General features: G+C 41.7%; 1 protein-coding gene across 15 annotated transcripts in view; it reads right to left on the bottom strand.

Moving 5' to 3' along the window:
* The window catches only part of UNC13B (unc-13 homolog B), a 207,563-nt gene that overhangs the window by 130,862 nt on the left and 54,753 nt on the right, over nt 1-21,948 (bottom strand). For 10 of the 15 annotated variants that reach the window (XM_038125517.1, XM_038125512.1, XM_038125516.1 and 7 more), the window contains exons 8-10: nt 19,781-19,816; nt 13,355-13,577; nt 59-8,920 (exon numbers count right to left, since the gene is read on the bottom strand). In XM_038125517.1, the coding sequence (XP_037981445.1) occupies nt 59-8,920; nt 13,355-13,577; nt 19,781-19,816 (9,121 nt within the window). The remainder of the gene's footprint in view (nt 1-58; nt 8,921-13,354; nt 13,578-19,780; nt 19,817-21,948) is intronic. The other 5 variants (XM_038125515.1, XM_038125525.1, XM_038125524.1 and 2 more) reach the window with 2 other exon arrangements.

Genomic DNA, 21,948 nt, shown 5'->3' with positions numbered 1-21,948 from the left:
TGCAGCATGGCATTATAAATGGTCAAATCCCATTTATTATGCCTCATTTGTAACTAGCCTTTTCTCATTCAGTTGTTCCACGCTATGCAGATCTGCAGCCAGTGTGTCAGGATGCAGTACTGCTCCATCAGGAGCCGAATCAAGCCCTGTTTCTCTCTCCTCAGGCTTGTCTGGCACGCGCTCCTCTGCCTGATCTTCTTTCTGCAGTTCACCTGAAATCACATTCTGTTGATCTTCTGACTCTTTATCAAGCTTCTCTCCCAGCTCTTTGTTGGATGTATCAACAGTGCTTGCACCAGATGGCTCTTCAGAACGTTCATTGTCTACAGCGTCAGGCTGCTTTGAAGACAACTTCACTTCTATATTTGCGTCAGTCACTTGATCCGAGACTGCAGATTTTGAGTTTTCTTCTGAACTGACTGTTCCTAACACCTTGTCATCTGGTTTTGACAAAGCCTGTGGTGGTGCATGTGGTTCCTTTTTGGCAGAGGTCTCCTTGATGTCTTTTTGCCAGGGAAAGGAGAAATCTAGCTTTTTCCCAAATACTGCCCCTTGGGCACTCTCTGGCTTACTCACCTTTTCTTCACCACCTCCTTCAAACAGAGACATAGACAGTTTCTTAAAACTGGACACGAGGCCCTCATCTGCTCCTGCTTTATTAGCAGAAGGTGGCTGTTGAGAGAAGAACGACCCAAAAGGTTTTCCACTATCAGAAGATGACATAAAGCCAAATTTTGGCAAACTGGGTATGTTCGGTATTTCAAAGACAGGTTTACTACTGCTTGCATCTGGTGCAACATTATTAGCTTTACCCTGTTTCTTCAAGTCAGATTTGGAAGCAATCCCTTCTGCAGGCACCTCCTCAACTGTTAAATGTTTTTCCTGTTCAGCAGCTTGCTTTTCTACCTCACTTGTCTTCTCTTCATGCAGCTCAGGCAGATGAACACTGGATTCATCAGCTGGAGCTGTGGGTTTGCTATCATTACTACCGATCAAGTCCTGCTGATCAATACCAGCATTGACCTGATCCCCTGCAACAGCAGGCTCTGATTCAAGTGTAGCACTCTCATCTAACTGGGAAAGGTTTGTGTCTGCCCTGTTAGTTTGGGCTTCCATTTCCAGTGCGAGCTCATCAGTAGAGCCAGCGCGAAGGATGTCAGAGGCTGCCTTGTCTGCAGGAGCAGCTTCTACCTCTGCTACACCAGAAGGCCCCACATCTGGCTGGAGACTACCTACATCAGCCTGGTCACTGGTGTCAGTCTGCACTGTATCAGCTGCACCACTGAGATCAGACTGGCATGGGAGAGCATCTACCACCTCAGACGGCTGTGCTTCACTATCCTGCTGCAGCTCAAGGGTTTCATTCTCACTGGAGACTCCTGTTTCTGGAGTGGCACTCAAAGGTTCCTCTTTAGAGCTTTCCAAGTTCTTTTTCTCCTCAGTTTCTGTTTTCATAGGAGACTCTCCTGTGGAGTTCTCTTCTGTTGAAGCAGCTACTACATCCTTCTTCACAGAGGTAGAGACATCTCTTTTAGACTCTCTGGTTGCAGCTGTATTTTCTGGCTCCCTAGAGTCTTTTGCTGGAACAGACCCAGTGACATCTTTTGCACCAGTGCTTTGAGGTTTAGGGGTGGATTTTGGAGGCATCTCTTTTGGAGATTCTTTTGGACCTTTGAAGATGCCAAATATATCATTTGTGAAAGCTGGTGCTGGGCCACTTGGGAGGGATGAGAAACCAAAGAAAGAGGAGCTCCTCTTCTGTGCAGGTGGAGGCGCAGTAGCTTGAGGTTGAGAAAAGAAACCAGAAAATGTTTTAGGTGGTTTCATTTTTGTCATGAAACTTGAAAACATTTCAACTGAAGAATCCAGAACCGATTTATCACTCTCAGGTTCCTTTGGTTTGCTTTGCAAATTAGGTGCCTCTGGCATTTTAGGAGGAACATGTGGCTGTTGTGCCCTTTGTAATCTGTCAGTTTGTTCAGGTACTTTTTGTTCTGGCAACTCATTCTGTACACATACTTCTTCAGAGACCACTTCATTTTTCAAGTCACTCATACTATTTAAGTCATTTAGACCCTGGGAATCCATCTTATCACCTGAGGCCATGCTATGATCAACCTTTTCAGAAGTTTGCTCTTTGGAAGAATAAGGCTCTTCATCAGTAGGAAATGCAACACTGTCCATTTTCTCCATTTTACCCAAAGCATCTTCTTCTGCCCTTGGGGAAATACTCTGTTGGTTGTGAGAACCCTCCTGCAGAGCGGGAGTCTGAAGGCAAGGACCAGGAGCAGACAAGCTGGTTACTACAGTGTCCTTGGTCTGTGGAAGCTTTCCTAAGCCACTCTCTTCACTGGCCTGAGGAGGCTTTTCTGAGCCACTCTCTTCATTGGCCTGTGGAATCTTCTCTAAGCCACTCTCTTTACTGGCCTGTGGAATTTTCTCTAAGCCAGTCTCTCCACTGGCCTGTGGAAGCTTTCCTAAGTCATTCTCTCCACTGGTCTGAGGAAGCTTTTCTAAACCACTCTCTTCAGCTACTGCAGAAATACTTTCTACATTGTCCACGGCCAGCTTTTCTGATTTATTTTCTGAGATCATGAGGTCATTAGACGTTTGTTTGCCAGTCACTGCTGCAATAATATCATCAACTTCTTTTTTATTGTGTGAATCTTGTTGCATGGTGGAACTGCTGGTTTTGACACCAGAGTCGGTGGGAACACTTTGCTTCATACATGGTTTAGCACTCACTGTTTTAGCTGGTTTTGTATTACTCTCCTGTCTAGGAGCAGCTGGTGGCTTAGAATTCACTGGTTTAGTTATTTTTTCCTGTCCTGGAGTAGTTTGTGGCTTTTCATCCAAAAAGGATGTCAAATTGAAGAAGCTAAAACTAGTACTTCTTTGAGGTACACTCTTTTCAGGAGCTGGACCACTGGAGAAGAAGGAGGGCAGATGAAACAGCCCCTCTGTTTCTTGTTGCTTCCCACCAGCAGGAGCAGCAGCAGCTGGTGAAGGCTTTGGTTCATCTGATCCAGTGAAGAAGGAGAATATGCTCTTACTGGCTGGCTGGGATTTCGGAGCAGTGATATCAGAGAAGCTGAACGGCAAACTGAAACCCGACTCTTTGGGCGTGTGGTCTGGCTTTGGTTTTGCCCGATTAGCTGTGTCTCCTACACGACCTCCCTGTTGCTTTGGTGTGACCATGGGTGTGCTGCTTTGTTGCCTAGTTGGCTGGCCCAGCTGGCTTCCTCTGGGACCTACACTCACTGGTTTCTGTGAAACATTTCCAGGAGGCACTTTTTTACTCTCAGGAGACTCCTCCACAGCTTTTTTACTTTGTTGTTCCTCTTGCACCCTGGGGCTAAGAGACACCTGCTTGTCCATGCCTTCTGTTTTCACCTCTTCCTTGGGGGTGGAGGACAGACATGGCATACTGGCACTCTGAAGACCCCCAGTCTTCTCAGGTTTCTGCCTTGGCTCAGTCACAGTTCTGCTGTTGGGTTTTGGCAGAGTTGTAGTACTTGACGTTGGTTGAGGAGACACAGGCTCCACTTTGAAGAGATCTCCGAGGGATCCAAATAAAGATGAGATGCCAGAGGTTTCCTTCTGTTCTGGCTCTTTCACCTCTGCTGGTTTATTACTTTGCCTCTTCTCCAGTTCTGGTGATGGCTGTGGCACTTTGCTTACTTGTGTTTTAAAGAAATCAAAAAATCCAGAAGATTGGGGTTTGTTGGCAGTTGAGGTTGCAGGAGAATCTTCTCCAAGACTGAACAATTTCAGCGCACTTTTAAATAACGTCTCCTCAGGCTCAGTGGCTGGTTGGCTCGGAGTTGGCTGTGGCTGACTTGGTTCATTAATGGCTGCATGCCTTTCAAGACGCCTGGAAGCTGGAGTTGCTTTAACAGGTCTCTCTTCCCGTATGGGCCTGCCATCCACAGCAGTTTGGCTCAGTATAGAAGGAGATCTTGTTAATCCTGGTTTTTTAACATGGATGTTTTCAGTCTGGTGTAATTCTGGCTTTTCGTTTCTAGCAGCCTCCAAATTAAGTTCTGACAAAGTATTTCTTCTTGGTTCTGATGTAACAGGAAACTTCTGCCCACCTTGTTCTTCATCTAACTTTTTATTTGGTGTAAGTGATAAAATGTCAGCCTTATTTTCAGATGATATTGACCGTGTGTCTGTTCTCTTTGAGGTAGAATCTTCTGACATCTCAGAGCCAGGGCTTGTAGACTTTCCAATTAGCCCACCCAAAGCAGAAAATAAGGAGCTAACTTTGTTCACTGGTGTTTTCTTATCTTCCTCAGTCTTTTTTGCTTCTGTTACTCTTTCAGTAGATGCTGCAATTTCTTCAGCTTTAGGAGTAGACTGAAACAGCTGGAATCCAAAGAATCCTGATGACCCACTCCCAGAAGTTGTCACTGGGACAGCCTTACCAACTTCCTTGGTGTGGACTTCCTTACTCAGAGATTTATTGAAAGCTGCCCTGGAATGTGTTCTGAGATCAAGGGTTAATGGAGGTTCCTCTGAATGATTTGGGGTTTCCTTCTCAGGTCTGAAATCTACTTTGAGTTTTTGAAGTTTATAACCTGAAAAGTCTAATGGCTGCTCTCTCTGATAATAAATTGACTCCTCAAACATTTGAGAAAAAGTTTCCAAGTTCATATTCATTAGCTGGTCACTCCTCTGCAAAGCTACTGACAAATCCAGGGGTTTATTTGTTGTATAATCATCTAGACACTCTTCTTCAGCAAACCAAAACAGTTCATCTTCACTGCCAAGAGGGACTTTGAAACCACAAACAGCAATTGTGCTGTCTTCCAGCACAGCTCTTGGAATGGAATCCATCTGGAAATTATAATCCCAGCAGTCCATGTAGGAGTAAGTTTCAGGAGCACACACATAGACATACTGTCCAGTGGGATCAGTGAGCAGGGAATACACATACTGATTGTCACTGTACATGTAGTATCCACAATCACCATCTTCTGATGGCCACCACACACCCTGCTCAAGCATCATTATCCATTCCTGATACTCCCGGCTATAGGATGAGTACATTACGCCTTCATCCATACTTAAAGTGTCTTGGTCAATTAGTGTCCACATCGTTCCATCACAGCCAGAGGAGTAGCTCAAATCCATGGGCAACTCTTCAAATGAGTAACTGCCATCTCTTTCAAAGGGTGGAAAGTTACTGTAACTTTCACTGAGAGAATTAGCAGTCCATGCATCGCTTTCTTCCAAACAAATGTCTTGGAACGTTAACTGGTCAAATGATTCATATGACATTGCACTTAAATCTAGACTCTGTCCATCAAAATTGGCATTAGTCTGCCAATCCATCACATTTGCATTCCCATCCTTTTTGCAAAGATTCACTACCACATCATTTTCAGGCCAGTCCAAGAACTGAGGGGGCAGAACAGGGTTCTGGTTTAACACATAGTAAACTGGTACTGCTATTCCATGAGCATCAGCCAGACTGCCCACTTCATATTCCCATTCAAAGCTAGAATGGCTCTTTGTTTCCTGATAAGCTGAATACTGCTCCATGGGGTTATAGCTTTTATTAGTCAAATTGAGAGATTCATTTGACCCTTTGTTTAAAGGAGTTGGAAGAATTTTAGAGTCTGCATCCTGGTGAGGAATATGCCTACTATTTATAGGCTTTCCAGACAAGTCCTGTACATTGGCTTGCAGATTTAGGGCCTCAGGGAGCACAGAATGTCCACTGTGGGGAAGATGAGGCTCAGTTGTTTCATTTACTCTTGCACTAGATAGGTGGTCAGTAGTGGAAGATTCCACTGTTTTCACATTATCCTGCTTCTCCTTTGGTTTTGGCAGCAGATTTTTTAAGAAGCTGGAAGCTTCCTGCTTTTCTCCAGTGCTGCTTTGATGGTCAGAATCCATTCCTGAATTACTGGGTTTTGTCTCCAAGCTAGAATCCTCACCTCTATCAAAAAGCTTCATGAAGCCCAGAGAATTTGGTTTTGTCTTCTCTTGCTTAGATTCAGACAAGTTTTCACTTGACGCAAACCTTAATAAGCCAGAAAATAATCCATGAGAAGTGTTTTTCTGGCTATCACCCTCACTTTTTGCAGTTGAATCTTGATTATTTGCTGTATTTTCATTTGAAGAAATGTGAAGGAAGCCAGAAAGAAAACCTGTTGTCTGCTTCTTCTGAGTATCATCTGTACTTGGAGCTTCTGCCCCTTTGGCTGAAGAGGTGGATTCAACTGAGCCTTTACTTAAGTTTCCTGCATTTACTCCCTCTTTCATCAGTCCTCCTTTTACATTTCTAGGTTCTTCTTGAGTACTCTTAGATTTCTGCTGCTCTTCTTTGGCCTTAAGGGTAGCAGAGGCACTATCCTGGTGTTTTTCTCTGTTTACCTGGACAGCAGATAGGTTTTCTTTAGTCATGTTTCTCCTTTGTAAAAGTTCCTCCTTATTGTTTGACAAATTTGGAACTGAGCTAGATTTTACTGAAACAGCATTTCCTGAATTACTGTTTCTGCTTTCATGCAGGGGACTGCCACTAGAACCCTGATGACTTTTTTGATGCTGTGTAGGTGCTAGATTTTCTGCAGAAGAAAATTTAAATAATGATGACATAAAGCCTCCCTTCTCATTCCTCTGTTCCTGCTTTGCTGATGAACCCAGCCCACTGATAAAAGGAAGTTTTCCAGTGAAAGGAAACGAGTGGTCTTCCTTTGATGAACTATTTTGTTTCATATCCTCCTCAGACTTATGGTCTTTAAAATGTTCAGACGTATTTTCTCTCTTCTGTTGTTCAGCAGAAGGAAGCAACAATTGACTGAAAGACTTTTTGAGTGGGCTAAAAAAGCTTTCAGATGCTGTACCCTGATCTTGAGGCTGTGACTTAGGTTCCACATTACCTCTGTTTTGCTTGTTTGCCAGCCCATGGCCTGCAGGATGCTGATCCTCTGGGTGATTTGCAGGAGGCTGGATCCTGGCTGTGGATGCACCCTCTACCAAAGCAGCACCTGGCTGACTTGTAATAGGATGCAAATCTGGTTGCTTCTGTGGCACATCTGGCTGCTTGGGAGCCAAGAGACCATCAAGATTGGCTTTCAGACTGAAGGAACTGACTGAGTTTGTGAGCCTGCCAAAGATGGAAGACACAGAAGTGCTATTTGCATTTACCTCTGCCTCACTTCTGGTCTCACTTTTCTGTGTCTCTGGAACAGTGCTGCTGGTCCTGGCTGACATCTGTCCAGATGGTGCTTCGCTCCTTTTTGCCTCCTCAGCTTTCACAGCATGGCTGTCCTTGGTGTGCTCCTCTTTTGTAACTTCTTGTTTTGGCACTTCCTTCTCAGAGAAGATCTTTAAAGGATTAAACATGCCTAGAACTGAATTCACAACTGAATGCTGGTTTTGCTGGCTGTCGGCAGAATTTCCTTGTGTTTGCTGGGGAGGATGTGGTGCAGAAGCCTTACTGTCTGTCTCAGTGGCTTCTGGCTTGTTGGAGTTCTGGGCTCTTTTATCACTGCTTACCTGGGATGGTAGCAAAGACTGAATGGAGAACTTAGTGTCAGATTTGCTATCTGCTGCCCCTCCAGAAGCAGAACTCTCACTTTTAGCCTTACTGGTAAATACATTCAAGATTCCACCTTCTGATGAGTTTTTGTTTTCTGTATTCTCTGGAGTGGAAGACACAAGTTTTTCAACAGATGCTGTGAGTTGCTTTGTGCTTGACCCCACCTTCTCTGTGAAAGAGCTGAAGAGGGAATTCACTGTATTTTTCACACCTGACAAGTCCGGAAGAGATTCAGATTTGCCTTTGGTACTCTCCTCTGCAGCAAGATGTTTGGTCTGCTCAGATTTTTTAGCTTCTGCTGAATTATCAGCATTATCCTGCTTCAGTGGCACATTCTCAACATTTCTTTTTGTTTCTGGCAATGTACCAAATTTGCTGATTTCTTCCTCCTTTTCAGCCAAATATTCAGAGACTGATTCTACCAGACACTGAAGTTCATCCATTGTGTCTATGTACTCCTCATTGGGTTCTTCAACAGGCGACAGTGTTAAGTCTTGCACAGGATGATCACGCTTGCTCTCTTTAGTTTTACGGTTTTTATCAGAGCTATCTTTTGACTGGGAGCCCATATTTGCAGGGAAATTAGCAGTTATGTTTCTCAAATGGCTGATGTCAGAATCATACCATCTTCTTGGAAGTTCCCCCATTTCATCATCTGAAACAGGCGAGTACTGGAACTCATCAGAAGCACTGCTGTCAAATTCCTCAAGGACATCGACAGGCACAAAAGTGTTCTCTAGCATCCTCGTGTGTTTCATGTCCTCAGTGTTACTCAAGTGAAGTGAGTCCTCATGGTTTATCCCCTGCTTGGTGGACAACTTGCCACTTTTAACCATTAACCCGTTTTTGTATGGACGCAGGACTGGATAAGCAGGCAACTCCTTACCTTCAGAATTCCTGGCATATTTTCTAACTCTATCATACACTGGGAAATCATCAATGAGTTCAGAATCAGCTGCCACACCGTTGAAATAAGCTGTTTTCTCCCCAGGAAACTGCAGACTTCCATTTCTTTGCACACTTATTCGTTCTCTCTCTTCAAAACTGTATCGCAATTTCTTTTTCCTTCTTCTATCAATTGTATCATATTCCTGAGGATATCTAGGGACATCTACATACCCTGACTCCAGACACACATTTTGGCAGTACCTTGATCTTTCACAGTGATTTAAATTTTCTCTTTTTGAGAGAGTTTGCGTCTTTTTCACATTTTTCTCATGCCAACTTCTAGTTTTATGAGTTTTTTCTAAGAAATCCTCTATTAACAGTTTTCCTAGTTCTTCATAGTTACTCTCCTGTTCTTCTTCTCCATCTTCAGTGTCAAATGGAATGATCCTGACTCTTTCATTTCTAGCTAGAGATCCTTGTCTAAGATGAGAAATAAAGGGAGTGGGAGGGAAAGGAAGAGAGGCAGCAAAAAAAATAGGAAGGGAAAAACAAAAGTTTTAAAAAAAGCTATAGGAAGGACAGAAAAAATAGTAATGGAAAAACATGCATTAAACAAATGAAAATTAAAATCAGAAACATTCAGAAATAACAAAATTGAAAACCTTCCAATCTACCACCATTACACTTCAATCAAACAGTCAAAAAAAGCAGCACGGGTTGTGAGATTCCATCGGTTATGTCTGCACAAAATTTAGAAATGCCTTTTTGAGGGAGAACAGCTTTTTGTGATCAAGTGAGGGCACACAGCCTTGGCTGTACCAGTACTCTGCTGTTGCTTTTTTAGGCATGCTGAAAAGAAGTCACTTATTGCAGCAACAGGACTAGTTTGAGATGCCGTGCCCACGCACACCATTCCACTATGCTGTGCCTGCATTTCGGTCGCCCTGGGCTGCAGACTTTGTTTTAGCAGTACTCATAAAGCCTTCAGGGACCCTGTATCTCCCAGGGGTGGCAACAGAGCAGAGATTTCATCTGGAGACTTAGGAGTCACTGGACCCCAGGCAAGTGAGGGCAGAGGATAAATGCAAATCGTGGGCACGAGCAACATGAGGAGTTTCAGCTATTTCACCCTTCCTCTTTGCTGGGAGAGCTCTTGCTGCAGCTAAAGGTCTCAAGGTGCCCCTACCAACACAAAATTAAGATTCTCAGAGCTGTTACTGGCCCAGAAGGAAAAACAAAACACTGGTGCTGGATATTAGCCCATCATAAGCCTCAGATGATTTTCAGGATCTGTATTTCCCATTTATAATGCATTTGAACAGATCCAGCAATTTATAATTGTCCCATGTGGGAGACTGGATTAAGCTGTGAAACAATCTGATGCTTCCTAGAAACTCAAGTAAATGACCCTTGGGATTTTGGGATTAATTCTTATCGCTTGGTCAGCAGGATAATCTCAATCATTCAACAGCCACAAGGGCAGTAGCAAGGAAACTTCTTCATATAAACCTCACAAGGACAGCTTCTGACAATCTACATACAAACAAGCAGGTAGAGTGTGGATGTAAAAACATCAACATGATCATCTGAAAGATGCAGCTCTGCCTCACATCATCCATTGCTGAGAACTGAGGAGCATGAGGGCATGTGCGTCCCTGACCTCCTAGTGCCAGAGAAGGGAAAAGACAGCAGGCATTTTATGGATACTGCTAATCCAAGAGTCTTCACCATGAGAGCTGCATGGAGCATGCCAGCATGGGATACAGATGGGATAGTCCTGAAAGAGAAATGGGTCATTGCATTTTCTACTGCTGCTTTAGTGCTGCATTTTCAACAGTATTAGCTAACTTATAGTAATTGGAAAGATGCTAATTACATTAAATGAATCCTGTTATACACAGTTTAGAACACTTATTACACTTCTTTCTCACTATTTTAAGCCAGTAAATGAAATAATTTTCTTTCAAAAGATTCCCAGGGCCACCATAGTTACTGGATCAAGCCCTTCCAGAACTCAGCTGAAGGCAATGGGCGCTACATGAATGTCTGAAGAGCCATTATCTGTAAATGCTGAACCGAAAAAATGGACTAATTTAGACATAAAGAAAATTACTTTTCTTTCTAATCTTTCTCATCTTTCTAAATTTCTTTTCTTTCTTTCTTTTCCTGTATGGTGTTTCCTCTGCTCTTTTACAAAGCATCCTTTTCATTAGAAATAATGATGAGAAACCCAGCACAAGAGAGGAGAAAAAGACATCAGCCCAGCATTTAACTACTACTAGATCTAAAAAACAGCTGAGGCAAACAGCGAGTATCAGCTGAAATGTACCACAAGAACACTTCAAAGCAGCAACACTGGGGAGACAGGCATAGAGGTGCAGAGAGGGTAACCCACTCATCTGACAGATCTAAAGACTCAGATAGTGGACTCTCATAGTGGAATCTAGGCTATCATACTGAGTAAGACTAGGGAGGCATGGAGGACAAACAGTTAAAGAAAATGAGCATTGCAAAGAAAAGTTAGTGCTTAAACAAAAAAAAAAAAAACCACCAACAACAAAAAACAAAAAACAAACAAACAAAAAACCAAACCAAAACAAAACCAAACCCAAACAAACAAAAAAACCCCAAAACAACCAAACCCACAAACCAAAAATGAGGGAAAGATGTCTGCTCTTCTGAAGCCAAACTGGTTGCTGGCAGCAAAACACACTCCAAGGACATATAACAATATTGCTTGTCATCCTTAGGAGAGGTTGGAAGAAAATACATTACTTCAACCAAAGTAGTGTGATCACATGTAACAGCTAATAAAGAGAAGCAGAATTTTTTCATCCAAACCCAAATATTGTAAGAAAAAAACCCAGGTGCTAGAACAGAGAGATTCAACTGAGGCATTGTGGCACTGACAACTTAATACACAGTTCAGGACAGGTTTCAGCAGGTTCTTGTTTGGTTCTTTGGGGTCTGCCCAGGAGAGTCTCCTACAAGCCCTCATTTTCACAGCCACCATCAGCTGCAGTCTGCCAGGAATACTGAATTCATAAGGTGACTGCCTGGCACACAGCACTGAGAGCTGCTAGGAACAAAAGTCAAATACAATTTGTTCCTGCAATACTCAGCTACAATTTTGTTTTGAAAATATTTCAGATCTACCCACATGCTTCTTTTCAGCCAGCTTGATAGAAATACCTTTCTGGTAAGTAAGAGAATCCCACATAGCTTCTTTGGAAAGCTTATTTGCATATTTTATGTTATAAGATTAAATATGTAGCAAAGAATCTTGTTGGGCATGTGCAAAATGCACATGGGATCAGGAATGCTCAGATCACCATTGAGGATTTGCATTTCTGGACTGAAAGTAATTTTAGACCATAGCAAACTACAAAGCTCATGGTTTTAAAGTAAATTTTATCAGTCCAGATGCTTTCACATCAAAGAAATCTATTCCAGCTTGGTGTTCTCTAAAAATTCAAACCAGCAGTGGTTCTATGGAAGGTCTTACAAGCACATTTATCTTTTAGATACAGATAGAAACTCACATACACACTGACTCCAAGCAAAGTATTGTCAACACCATTCCAAGAAATTACACAACTCCAAAAATATGCCACCACCATTGGCTTCCCTGACTGGGGGTCCAACATCACCGTTCAGCTCAGCTCTTCCAAAAAGAAAAAGCTCGTCTTCTCAGTTAGATCTTCAGCAGCTTTACCACTGCAAGCCAGCAGCACAGACTCACATGGGAAAGGGAATATCTTGCTTATATATAAGACATTTCATGAACTAGAAATAGAGCACTAGGAATGACACATCACACTGCAGTAAATGCATTTTGCTGGCACATTTGCTTCTATTCTTGAAACCTCAGTTACAGTAACAACATTAGATGTTACCATTAAACTTCACCCTTTACCATTAATGATCATACATCAAGAAGGGCAAAACATAGCCTCAGCCACCCAAGGCAATAACTGAATTTAGGTTCAGACTTCAGAAAACAAGAACATTCGCACCAAGGGAGATAAGGTAGAAAAAAATCAGTTATAATACAAATAAAACTCTGCACCTCTAACTGTGATAGTGCTTAAATAGCTGCCTCTTCCTTTCTCGCCAAAGGCAGCAGCAGCAGCTTAGTCTGCTCTACAGAACCACTCTTAGCAAGCTGACCAAAATTAGCAGCACTGTCCAAAGCCTTCGCCTTCACCTTGCACAACTAGCTCTAGCTCACAGCCATTGATCCTGGTAAGTAGTGCTGCAATGCTCAATACTTCAACAAGTTAAAAACACTTGTGAAACGACCGAATTATGGTTAAAAAAAAAATTGTGAGCAAACAAACTACCTTTCATACAGCTGAAAGTAAATCTAAAGAGAAAGCACACCATCCAACAGTGTTATATGGTAACAGGAACGGAAGGGAAAAAAAAAACCCAACAACTAATCTGTTATAGACTTTCTTCTTGAATACATTGTTTTGGCAGATCTAATAGAACTGGAGCTAATACAGAAGAGAAAAAAAATCTGCACCAAGAAAGAAGCTCCCAATAGGATAACTCTGCTAGAATGTGTTTCACTGCCTTGAGGGGCTCACCTACGCCATGGTACCAGAACAAGCAACTACCCACTACTCTAGCCTTCAGAGAGTCAGGGGAAAGTACAACCAAGAGCAAATGACCTGAAGCTGAGCATATCTGTTAAAGGTAACTCCCTAAACTGCCAGTTCTGGTGTAACACATACCCTCACAGGTTTTCCCTGGTTCACAGCAGAATCAGGGTCAAAAACACACATAATACCTTCCTACCAGAAGACTTTTAGAGCCCTTGATCTGGCCTCCCCTGCCAGCTTGGTACCTTCATGGTCTGCAGTGGAAAAACAACAGAGAAAGGAGAGCTACCCATAAGAGAGCACTCACCTGGCGGCCACATGCTCCCGATAATCCAGATCATAATTCTGGAGGGAGTCGGCACAGGAATCCCGCAGGACTCCCTGCTGCTGCAGGCGAGCCGGGCCCGTGAACTGGTGCACGGAGGCGTTGGGCTGCACGGTGGTGTGGTACGGAGGGGGGATGCTGTTGCTCGTCTCGCTGCGGTAGTCACTGTCCCGGTCATCCACGGCACTGTCAGCATCTTCAAAGGCTAAGAGACAAAAGCAGTTTAAGGGCACAGTTCTCTCAAGTTGCCTTGCTGGGACAGCGGAGCCCATTTAGTTTTGGAAGAATGACAAAAAACCCCACTATTTCCGCTGTGGCTGTATCTCCATCTGGGACCTGGCTATAACCTCCAGTTCTCTCAAGTGTGCACCAAGGAACTGCAGTGATTAGATCCACACCCTCCTTTCCTCCTCCCTATTACAGTCCATTTTTCTTTAATCATTACTAATAGACATATGAAGACATCTTTATTTAAAACAAAACACCCCCCCCAACAAAAAAATAACCAAACAACAGTAAAAAAACCCCCAGCACCCAAAATTTGCAGCTGCCACAATGAACCTTTTGATATTCAAAAAGAAAAAAAAAACCCAAACCCAAAAACACTTTGTGGAAAGGAGCTCTTTCTGAAAACTTTTCAACATTTAAGCCGTAGACTGTCCTTTCCTCTTAGCATTCCTAACCAGAACTTTGTGGTTCTGGATTTTTTTAATGCTTTTTTTTTTTTTTTGACACGTTAGTTTAAGTTAAAGAGAAATTAACGGAAAGTACTCAGTAGGAAAATCAGAAGAACTGGGAGAGCAGTTCTGCCTGTAACTAATTATACTACTACTCATAGGGGAAAATAGCTACATTTAATACATAAAGGTAAATTTGCTTAAGCACAGTACTTAACACAGTACTTAACAATAACCTTCACAAAGGAAAAAGCTCCTTTCCATTGAGTCCCTCTCCCTGCAGAAACACTTCTGCTTGGTAATCCTTCAGGAAAGGAGAACGCCAAGTTATAGTGAGGTAAGGTATGAAAAATATATGGCTGTGTGTGGCTGTGCAGGATGCAAGGTTATCTTTGCAAGCTTAAAGTGAAATACACACACCATAAGGCAGTGGAGTGCACCATTAACATGCTTGAAACAAAAGAAAATAAGGATCAGCCATTATTCATTCTCTGCCACCAAGTGCCACCAAGTCTGTCTAAAAAGGACAATCAAATTAAATCCCTCTCTGGCAGGTTATCCAGTGGTGTGTGTCCCACACAGTCATGCATCATGAAGCTGAACAATAAAGTGGAAGGGCTCTTTACGTGCCAGATCCTTAAAGAACCTTGCATTTAAGTGCTGAAATTCCAAGCAGATGGAATGCAGCATAAGTGAACCCCCCTTTTCTTCCACAGGTGCTTTCCATACCCCTAACTCAATTTCCTTTTTTTTTTTATTGGAGGTAAAATTTGTTCTTGGTGATCTTTTCAGTTCCTTCACAACATAGTAATGTTTAAAGTGGATGGAAGAGGAGAAAAAAATAGCAGTAGTAAACATCTGCAAAATATGGGCCACTTGAAAAAGCCCTGCTCTACACTTTTTAAGTGGAACCAATTCAATTTGATTGTCCACACCGAAAATGGAGTTAAGCCTCCAGCCTTTTTGTAGGTTAAATGCTGCAGGGCTCTTGTCAGTCTCTAGTCAATTGAATAGAAATGAGTATCAATCATATGCTGCTGTATTCAATCATATGCTGTATTTATTAAAAGCACAGTGTCCATCAATTTTATCTCAGCTCAGTGCTTAGGAAAAATATTCAACATTTACTACACAGAAATGATTTCATATGCCAAATCCCACTGAGGAGCACCAAATTTCCAGCCTGTAGAGCAAAGGCCAATCTATTTGTCAATCACAAGGCTCACACTGACCTCACAAGAATAACAAGCTATTACTCAGCTGAGCAATGTCATTGTTATTGCTCAACACTTGAGCCATTGCCATCTAATGAACAATAATTACTTCTACTGGACAGAAAACACACTGCTCCAAAGAGTCTTTTAATGCCTCACTTTGCTGCTCAACTAATCTCTTCATCCCTTTAGATGTAACTCTCCTTTAAGGTGAAGCCTAAGTAACTCTGGTATGATGCAAAGTTCTTCAGCTGTGGCTCCATAATCATGACAGCACTTGTAGAGGCTGAAGGCAGTCTAACTGACATACAGGTTTAAGATCTGGTAAAAGTCACCAGACCAAAAGCTTTAGGGATAAACAATTTAGCTAGCCTCAAATGTGTAACAAAAAATACAAATCAGTAGTAAAATTATCTGGATGAAAAAAGCTGAATCCAGTGACTCACTAATACTGAGAGTGCAAAGACACAGTTATGTTTATTAGGAAGCAGAACACTGCTTCTATGGGTCAGCAGCTCCGACCAGCTGACAGGCTCAGAGAACTCCAAATGAATCAGACTGTTGCAGAAGCACTATCTCGATTTGTTCACCAGTCATCGCATCTCACCTCTGCACTATCAAACCAAGATTTCTGACATAAACCACTGTATCTCTAAGCAACATCCCAAAATAGCTGATTAGCATAAATAGTAATCAAATATTTAGAGCATATACGTTTATAAAAGCTAACACCAGAATTTCTCTGAGTTCTTACTGGTTTACAGCAGGAGGAAGTCTCTTTGAGGTCACGACACAAAATGCCTCCCTGAAGCATGTTTAAAGGATTCAAGGCTCCATGAAGCAGGAACATGTTTTTTCTCTGACGTATGCCCCTTGAACTCAACAGCATCCACAGATGTTAATAACAGAAATCTTCAACTCATAAATAAGAGTGAACTCAAAAAACTCTTAGTCATGCTGAACTACAACTACCCTATGGGCACTCTCACTTTATTTAACTCAAGTGTTCTCAAACAAAGACAATGCTCAGCCTGATGAAAAGCATTAAAACCTGGCCCATATGTGGCTTACAGCACACATTTCCTTTGCAAGAAAGCGTTTTCTTAAATGCCAACATATAGAGATGATCCCATTCATTAACATACTTGATACTTAAATTTTAATTCAGAGACTGACAAGAACTTGCAGAAGTGGCTTTGGGGATGCATCGCTCCTTCAAATGGAGATATTACACCCTGTGTTGCAGCAAAATATGCCTTACAACCCACATGGTGTAATAAATTCAAGTAGTTGTCTTCATATAGGTGATAAAACAAGTCTTCTATAAGCGAAATTGGAGCTTAGCCTCAGTCTCAGAAGATCAGTAAAATTGGTAACAAGACACATAACAATAAACACACAAAGACAGTAATTTTTTTACCCCAGTTTGAGAAAATTCACATATACCAAAGAGCTGTCAAGGGATGAAAACTGTTTCTTTATCACTGGACCTACTGAGTAGAGAGCTGTGGGTAAGGCTGAAGGGCAGGACAGAAGCATGCTGTTCATGTTTTATTACTGAATATTCATGCATATATGGAGCATAAGAAGAAAACCCATTGGGGCAGTCACATCACACAGTAGGATTTCACAGAAGGGGGAAAATCAAGGAAGGAGATACCTTCTGTGACTGTTATTCCTCCCCCTAACTCCTGCCCCCAGAAGTTATAACATGACTGCTTCAGGTAGAACACACAGAGTTTTTAATATCTTGACCTCAAAAACACTTTGACAGTCCTGCTATGCCAGCTCAACTAGTCCTCTTTAGCCTCTGGCAACTTTCCTAAAATCAAACTTCAGGACAAGGAGGAAAGCTAGCAGCAAAATTATTAGAGGTGACTGGATGAATACACTTGAAGAAGTGGTTTTGCCTGGTTTAAGGTCCCAAGGCACAGCAGGAGCTCCTCTCAAAATGTATTCAGTTGAAATTGCCTCCTGTTTTTCTAGCACAGTGTGTCATCAGCCCCTGGGAGCTGATGTCCAGTCCCACAAGCTTAGTTACCCTCTATAAACTTGAGCAAAATCTTGGACAAAAGCAGAACTCTCATTAGTTCTCCAAAACAAGCACTGAGCTTTTCACAGCTTTTGTCTATTTTAATAATGGTAGAAGAAAATAAAGTGTACTAACTGAAGGAATAACTTCCAGGTCAAAAAAAGTCTCTGCCAGTTCTACACCATGGGCATTTCAATTAATTCACTTTCTCCTCCCGTCATCCATTTTAACTTCTTTTCACCACAGCTGCCAACAGCTTCTTTCCTTAAGTCTCAGATCCCACTGCACCATCATCTACTGAACCACTGGTCATTTCTGACAAATATGCTCCCTCAAATCTTATAACCAAAATGCGTACTAGCTGAAAGAGTACTACTGAAGTAAGACAGAAGGAAAAAAAAATCTCAAAAGGACTCAAGGGTGTTTTTTGAGGCTCTTCTATATCTTTTTTTAAGCTAAAACTGCCTAGATTTTGAGAAATTATTTAAATAGACCTTTGCAGGTCATTAGTTCATTGCATTGTCCTCACAGCTTAAAAATACATTAGAAATTTGCATATTTTTAAGACAGTATGTTTGCAATACTAAGTCTCCAGTTTAAGAGCTTTCATAATCCTGTTTTTCTCACTTGAAAATACTCTGCTGCTGAAACATTCATCAGCCAAGAACAGAACTGACAGGCTGAAGTGCAAAGACTCCGTTGAACATCTACCCTACTTCTTCAAGTCTTTCCCTTTCCTAAAATGAAACTAGGTCATCAGTACAAGATGCCTTTTTCCTAAAGCACCCTCTGCCCAACTAACAAGGGTCTGGACTACAGCACTCCTCTTGCATGAAGCTCTCATCAGGAAAAAGTCTTCCAGCTACCAACATGCAGTTTCTCCTGCTTCCTTCTCAGCTGCTTTTTTTTCAGAAGCATGTTTTTCATTATATTGTCAAGCTAATGGAGCTCACTTGGAAACACCAATAACACTGCCTCAAGGCTGACTGTAAGGGTGCTAAAATTATTTCAAACAGGACAGCACTGCAAGGAACAAGGGGAGGGAAGGATGGAGGGACCCTCATGAATACAAGAACCTTTTAAAGCAAAACCACCACACACCGACTCTCCAGATAAATAGGAGAAATACATGTGCACAGCCCTCCTAGACTTCTCATTGACTAATGCCTAAACACCCCATTTCCCTTCCAAATACTCAAAAATGGAAAATAAAGCTATTTAGGACACTAGTCCTTCTTATATTAGTGTCAAAAAGTTAATTAGATACCTCTCAGTTATCCTACCACACCTCCAAGAATAAACAATTGAGACATCCAGCACTGACAGCACAAGTGAGTTGGTCAACACTGATGATGCACAAAGAACTTACGTTTGATCAAAGACAGGAGAACAAGGAGGACAAAAAATGTTGTGGGAGAAGAAATGAGGAAGTCACTAGTGGAAGACTTCTAGAATGCAGAAGAGGTTCACATTTGAAATGCACTGTAACATTAGCTGGACACCGGGCCCAGAAGCAGTAAGAGTGTCCTCTCCAAATTCCATTATGTCAAAAATGGAAAAGCATGAAGCAGAATCTCTGCCCTGCTGGATGCAGACACAGTGATCTTTCTCTGCATGCTCCCCTAAGCAACACTCTCATTCTTGTCTCATACACAAGAACAAACACTTTTGTTTTAAGACTGATAGATCAACCCCTGCATGTTCTATGAACTATGGAAGCCACACACCATATCTTGACCTTCTGCTCAACCTTGCCTGTTAGCATCTGCAGCACTTTCAGAAAGTGAAGGCACATCTTCTAGAACAAAGAACAAAACTTTTGCAGCGTAACCAGAAGTTAACACACCAATCCCCAGGTGTGACATCAACTCTACAGATCATAGACAGCTGCAGTATCTGAGTTTTTCCTGTCCAAGGCTGGTCAGCACTAGCAAAAGCAAAGCCCTGCAACTTTTGCCATGATACTTGTCCCACTGAGGTTGAACATAACACAATGCCTGCAACCTCACTGGTGTGCAACAGTCATTTCTTCTTTCAGATTTACTCCTACTTGTAGTATTTGGAATATATTTCCACCACATCTCATCTTAGTAAGACAATGACTACAGCTTTCCTTGTGTTTTTCCATTACTTAAAACACTGATTTGGGCTTACACAGGTATGAAGACCAACATAAAAGACACACATAAGTGAAAAACTAGAATCACCTTTATAGGACAAGAATAATAGTCCAATTATGCCATCATGTCCTCAAATTCCAGTAGAAGGCACAAGCAATTCATATAAAACATGACCAAAACAAAGTTAAAAAGTGAAAAAATGAACAGCCATCCATCCACACAAATATGAAGACTAAGTGAAAGTAAAAGAAAATACAACGGAACAGACTTTCTATATGCATGAATATTTCCACTTTTCCTTGTACTGGAGCATGCTGCATCACTATACGATCAGAAAGCTTGCAAGAAATCAAACTGTTACGTACTCAGCTGCTCTCCCCATCCGAAATAACTCCAGTTGCCTGCATGTAACACAAATGGCAGAAAAGAATAGGAATGGAAAAAGAAAGCTTAGAAAAAACAAACCACAAGCATACTTTTAATGTATTTAAAATGCCTTATAGATTGTGAGTTTGAAAATTTAAGGGATCTTTTTCTTTAGAAATACAGCATTAAGTTTATGTTGGGGATTACTTCTCATGTCCAGTTTGTTTATGAGACATTCTGAAAACTGAGATCATTAGAAACTCTTGGAATTGATAAGCAATCATGCATTTATTAACACAAGTAGACAAAACACTCATCAGTCAATCTAGCAAGAGCAGTTAAACACTGTTATTCCCTAGCATACTCAAATGTCTCAGAAACCAGAGCCCAGTTTAGAGCAGTATCTGATTCCAGGCTAAACTCTGCAAATCAAGTGGCAAAAGTCACTTCACATTTCCATTTCTACCCCCTTTCCAGAACAAAGTTAACCCGGTGATGAGCATCACTTCAATAATAACAGCATGAAAAACTGTGTGCATGTAAATAATGTAAAGCAAAGACTGCTTTGTTAGGCAGATACACACACTGGTTAAAAGCTTAAGGGCCCTCATGACATTCTAAGGCAAACACCCATGAAGTTAATCCTGCAACAGTAATCAAACCTTTCCATGTTAAAATTGAACGTGAAACAAATTCATGCTAAAGCTGCATAGCAAGTTCATAAGACATTAAAGTTTTTACTTATCAATACCCATGTTGTCACCCCAAGGTCATACTCAGTACCATGGATTCAACAAACCAGTACATACAGCCCTCAAATCACTTCAGAACCAAGCACACAACTTGCAACGCCAAGAAATGCTTCAGAACCAGCATTTCCAGAAGACAGTGTAAAAAACACTTTAAAAAGTTACATTTACAGGAGTGTTGATGCATAAAGTGCAGCTGACAATAAACAAATTCATCACATGTAGACAGAAAACGAGTGAGAGCTTTCTGTCCTGGCTACCATCTCTAGCTACCAGCCAGGCATACAGATGCATCAGAGCTACAACCAGATTGCTCCTTTCTTTTCAGAAACAAAAAGTCTACAAAGCAACACAGTCCCTCAGATGTACATCAGGTCACTGGATTAGGCTCTGACAAACACACATGTTGGTGCTTTGCACAGGCACAGGCATTGCTCAGGTTCAAGTGGCACTTTTATATCTGGTAGAATTTCAAAGATAGGCCATTACCTTCTGGTTCCTATAGTAGTAGTCAGGGAAAAAAAAAAAAAGCAACACATGTATGTTTGCTTTGGTCATTAAAGGAAGCAGCCCTGACTAAGTGGAACAAATTGAGTGACAATTTTTATGGTGCTGATTTAGAAGGAACCACTGGTATAATGCTGAACACATGCAGCTATCATAGAGCATAGAAGGTTTATTCTTCTGCTGTGTACAGAAATTCTTGTTTACTGGATTTAACAACAGAAGAGAACTGAAGTCCATCAAGTCAAGCGCCAACAATCTACAGCCTGAGACAAGACAAATGCCACTCAGCAGCAAGAGTGACAATGCAGCTGAGCCAGGTGTGCTGCCGAGATGAAGACATATCCAAATGCATCAGAAACCTGCCAGGATCCACCTAACACTGTTTGCATGACCCTGAACACAGGGCCACCACCTCAGGCTTATTTTTCACAACAAAAAAACTAAATACCAGGTTTGACAGAGGTCTGAGTGTTATTTCAGGGGGGAAGAAGAAGAAAAAGAGGAATGCACAACCAAGCTGGCAAGGAAAACAGACGTAAAAGAAATGGCAAATAAATTAAAAGGGGAGACAACCAGGAGAAAGGGTACAAAAACCAAAGGCAGGGAGAGCATAGTAGAGAGGGACATATGAAAAGAGACTGAGGAAAGAGGGAGAGGTTGACAGAGCCCTGCATTGAGCTTTGATTTGCTGTGACCAAGAATTCCTATTACAGACAATTTCCCATTAATGTAGGAGTTGAAAAATAGCTTATATGTATATCATTCCTGAAAATCTCAAAACACTAACACATGTAATAGCAACCCCAGCACATCCTTTCATCAAAATATCTGTACCTCAGGTGAACAGTAAGAGGCAAAGGAAGGAAATTCAAATATTAGCAGCTTGTATTACTACCAAAGATCCAGAAAAA

The sequence above is a fragment of the Motacilla alba genome, chromosome Z, assembly GCF_015832195.1.
Source record: "Motacilla alba alba isolate MOTALB_02 chromosome Z, Motacilla_alba_V1.0_pri, whole genome shotgun sequence".
Lineage (NCBI taxonomy): Eukaryota > Metazoa > Chordata > Aves > Passeriformes > Motacillidae > Motacilla > Motacilla alba.
Note: the sequence above shows the minus strand (reverse complement) of the source record. Positions and strands in the feature narration are given on the sequence as shown.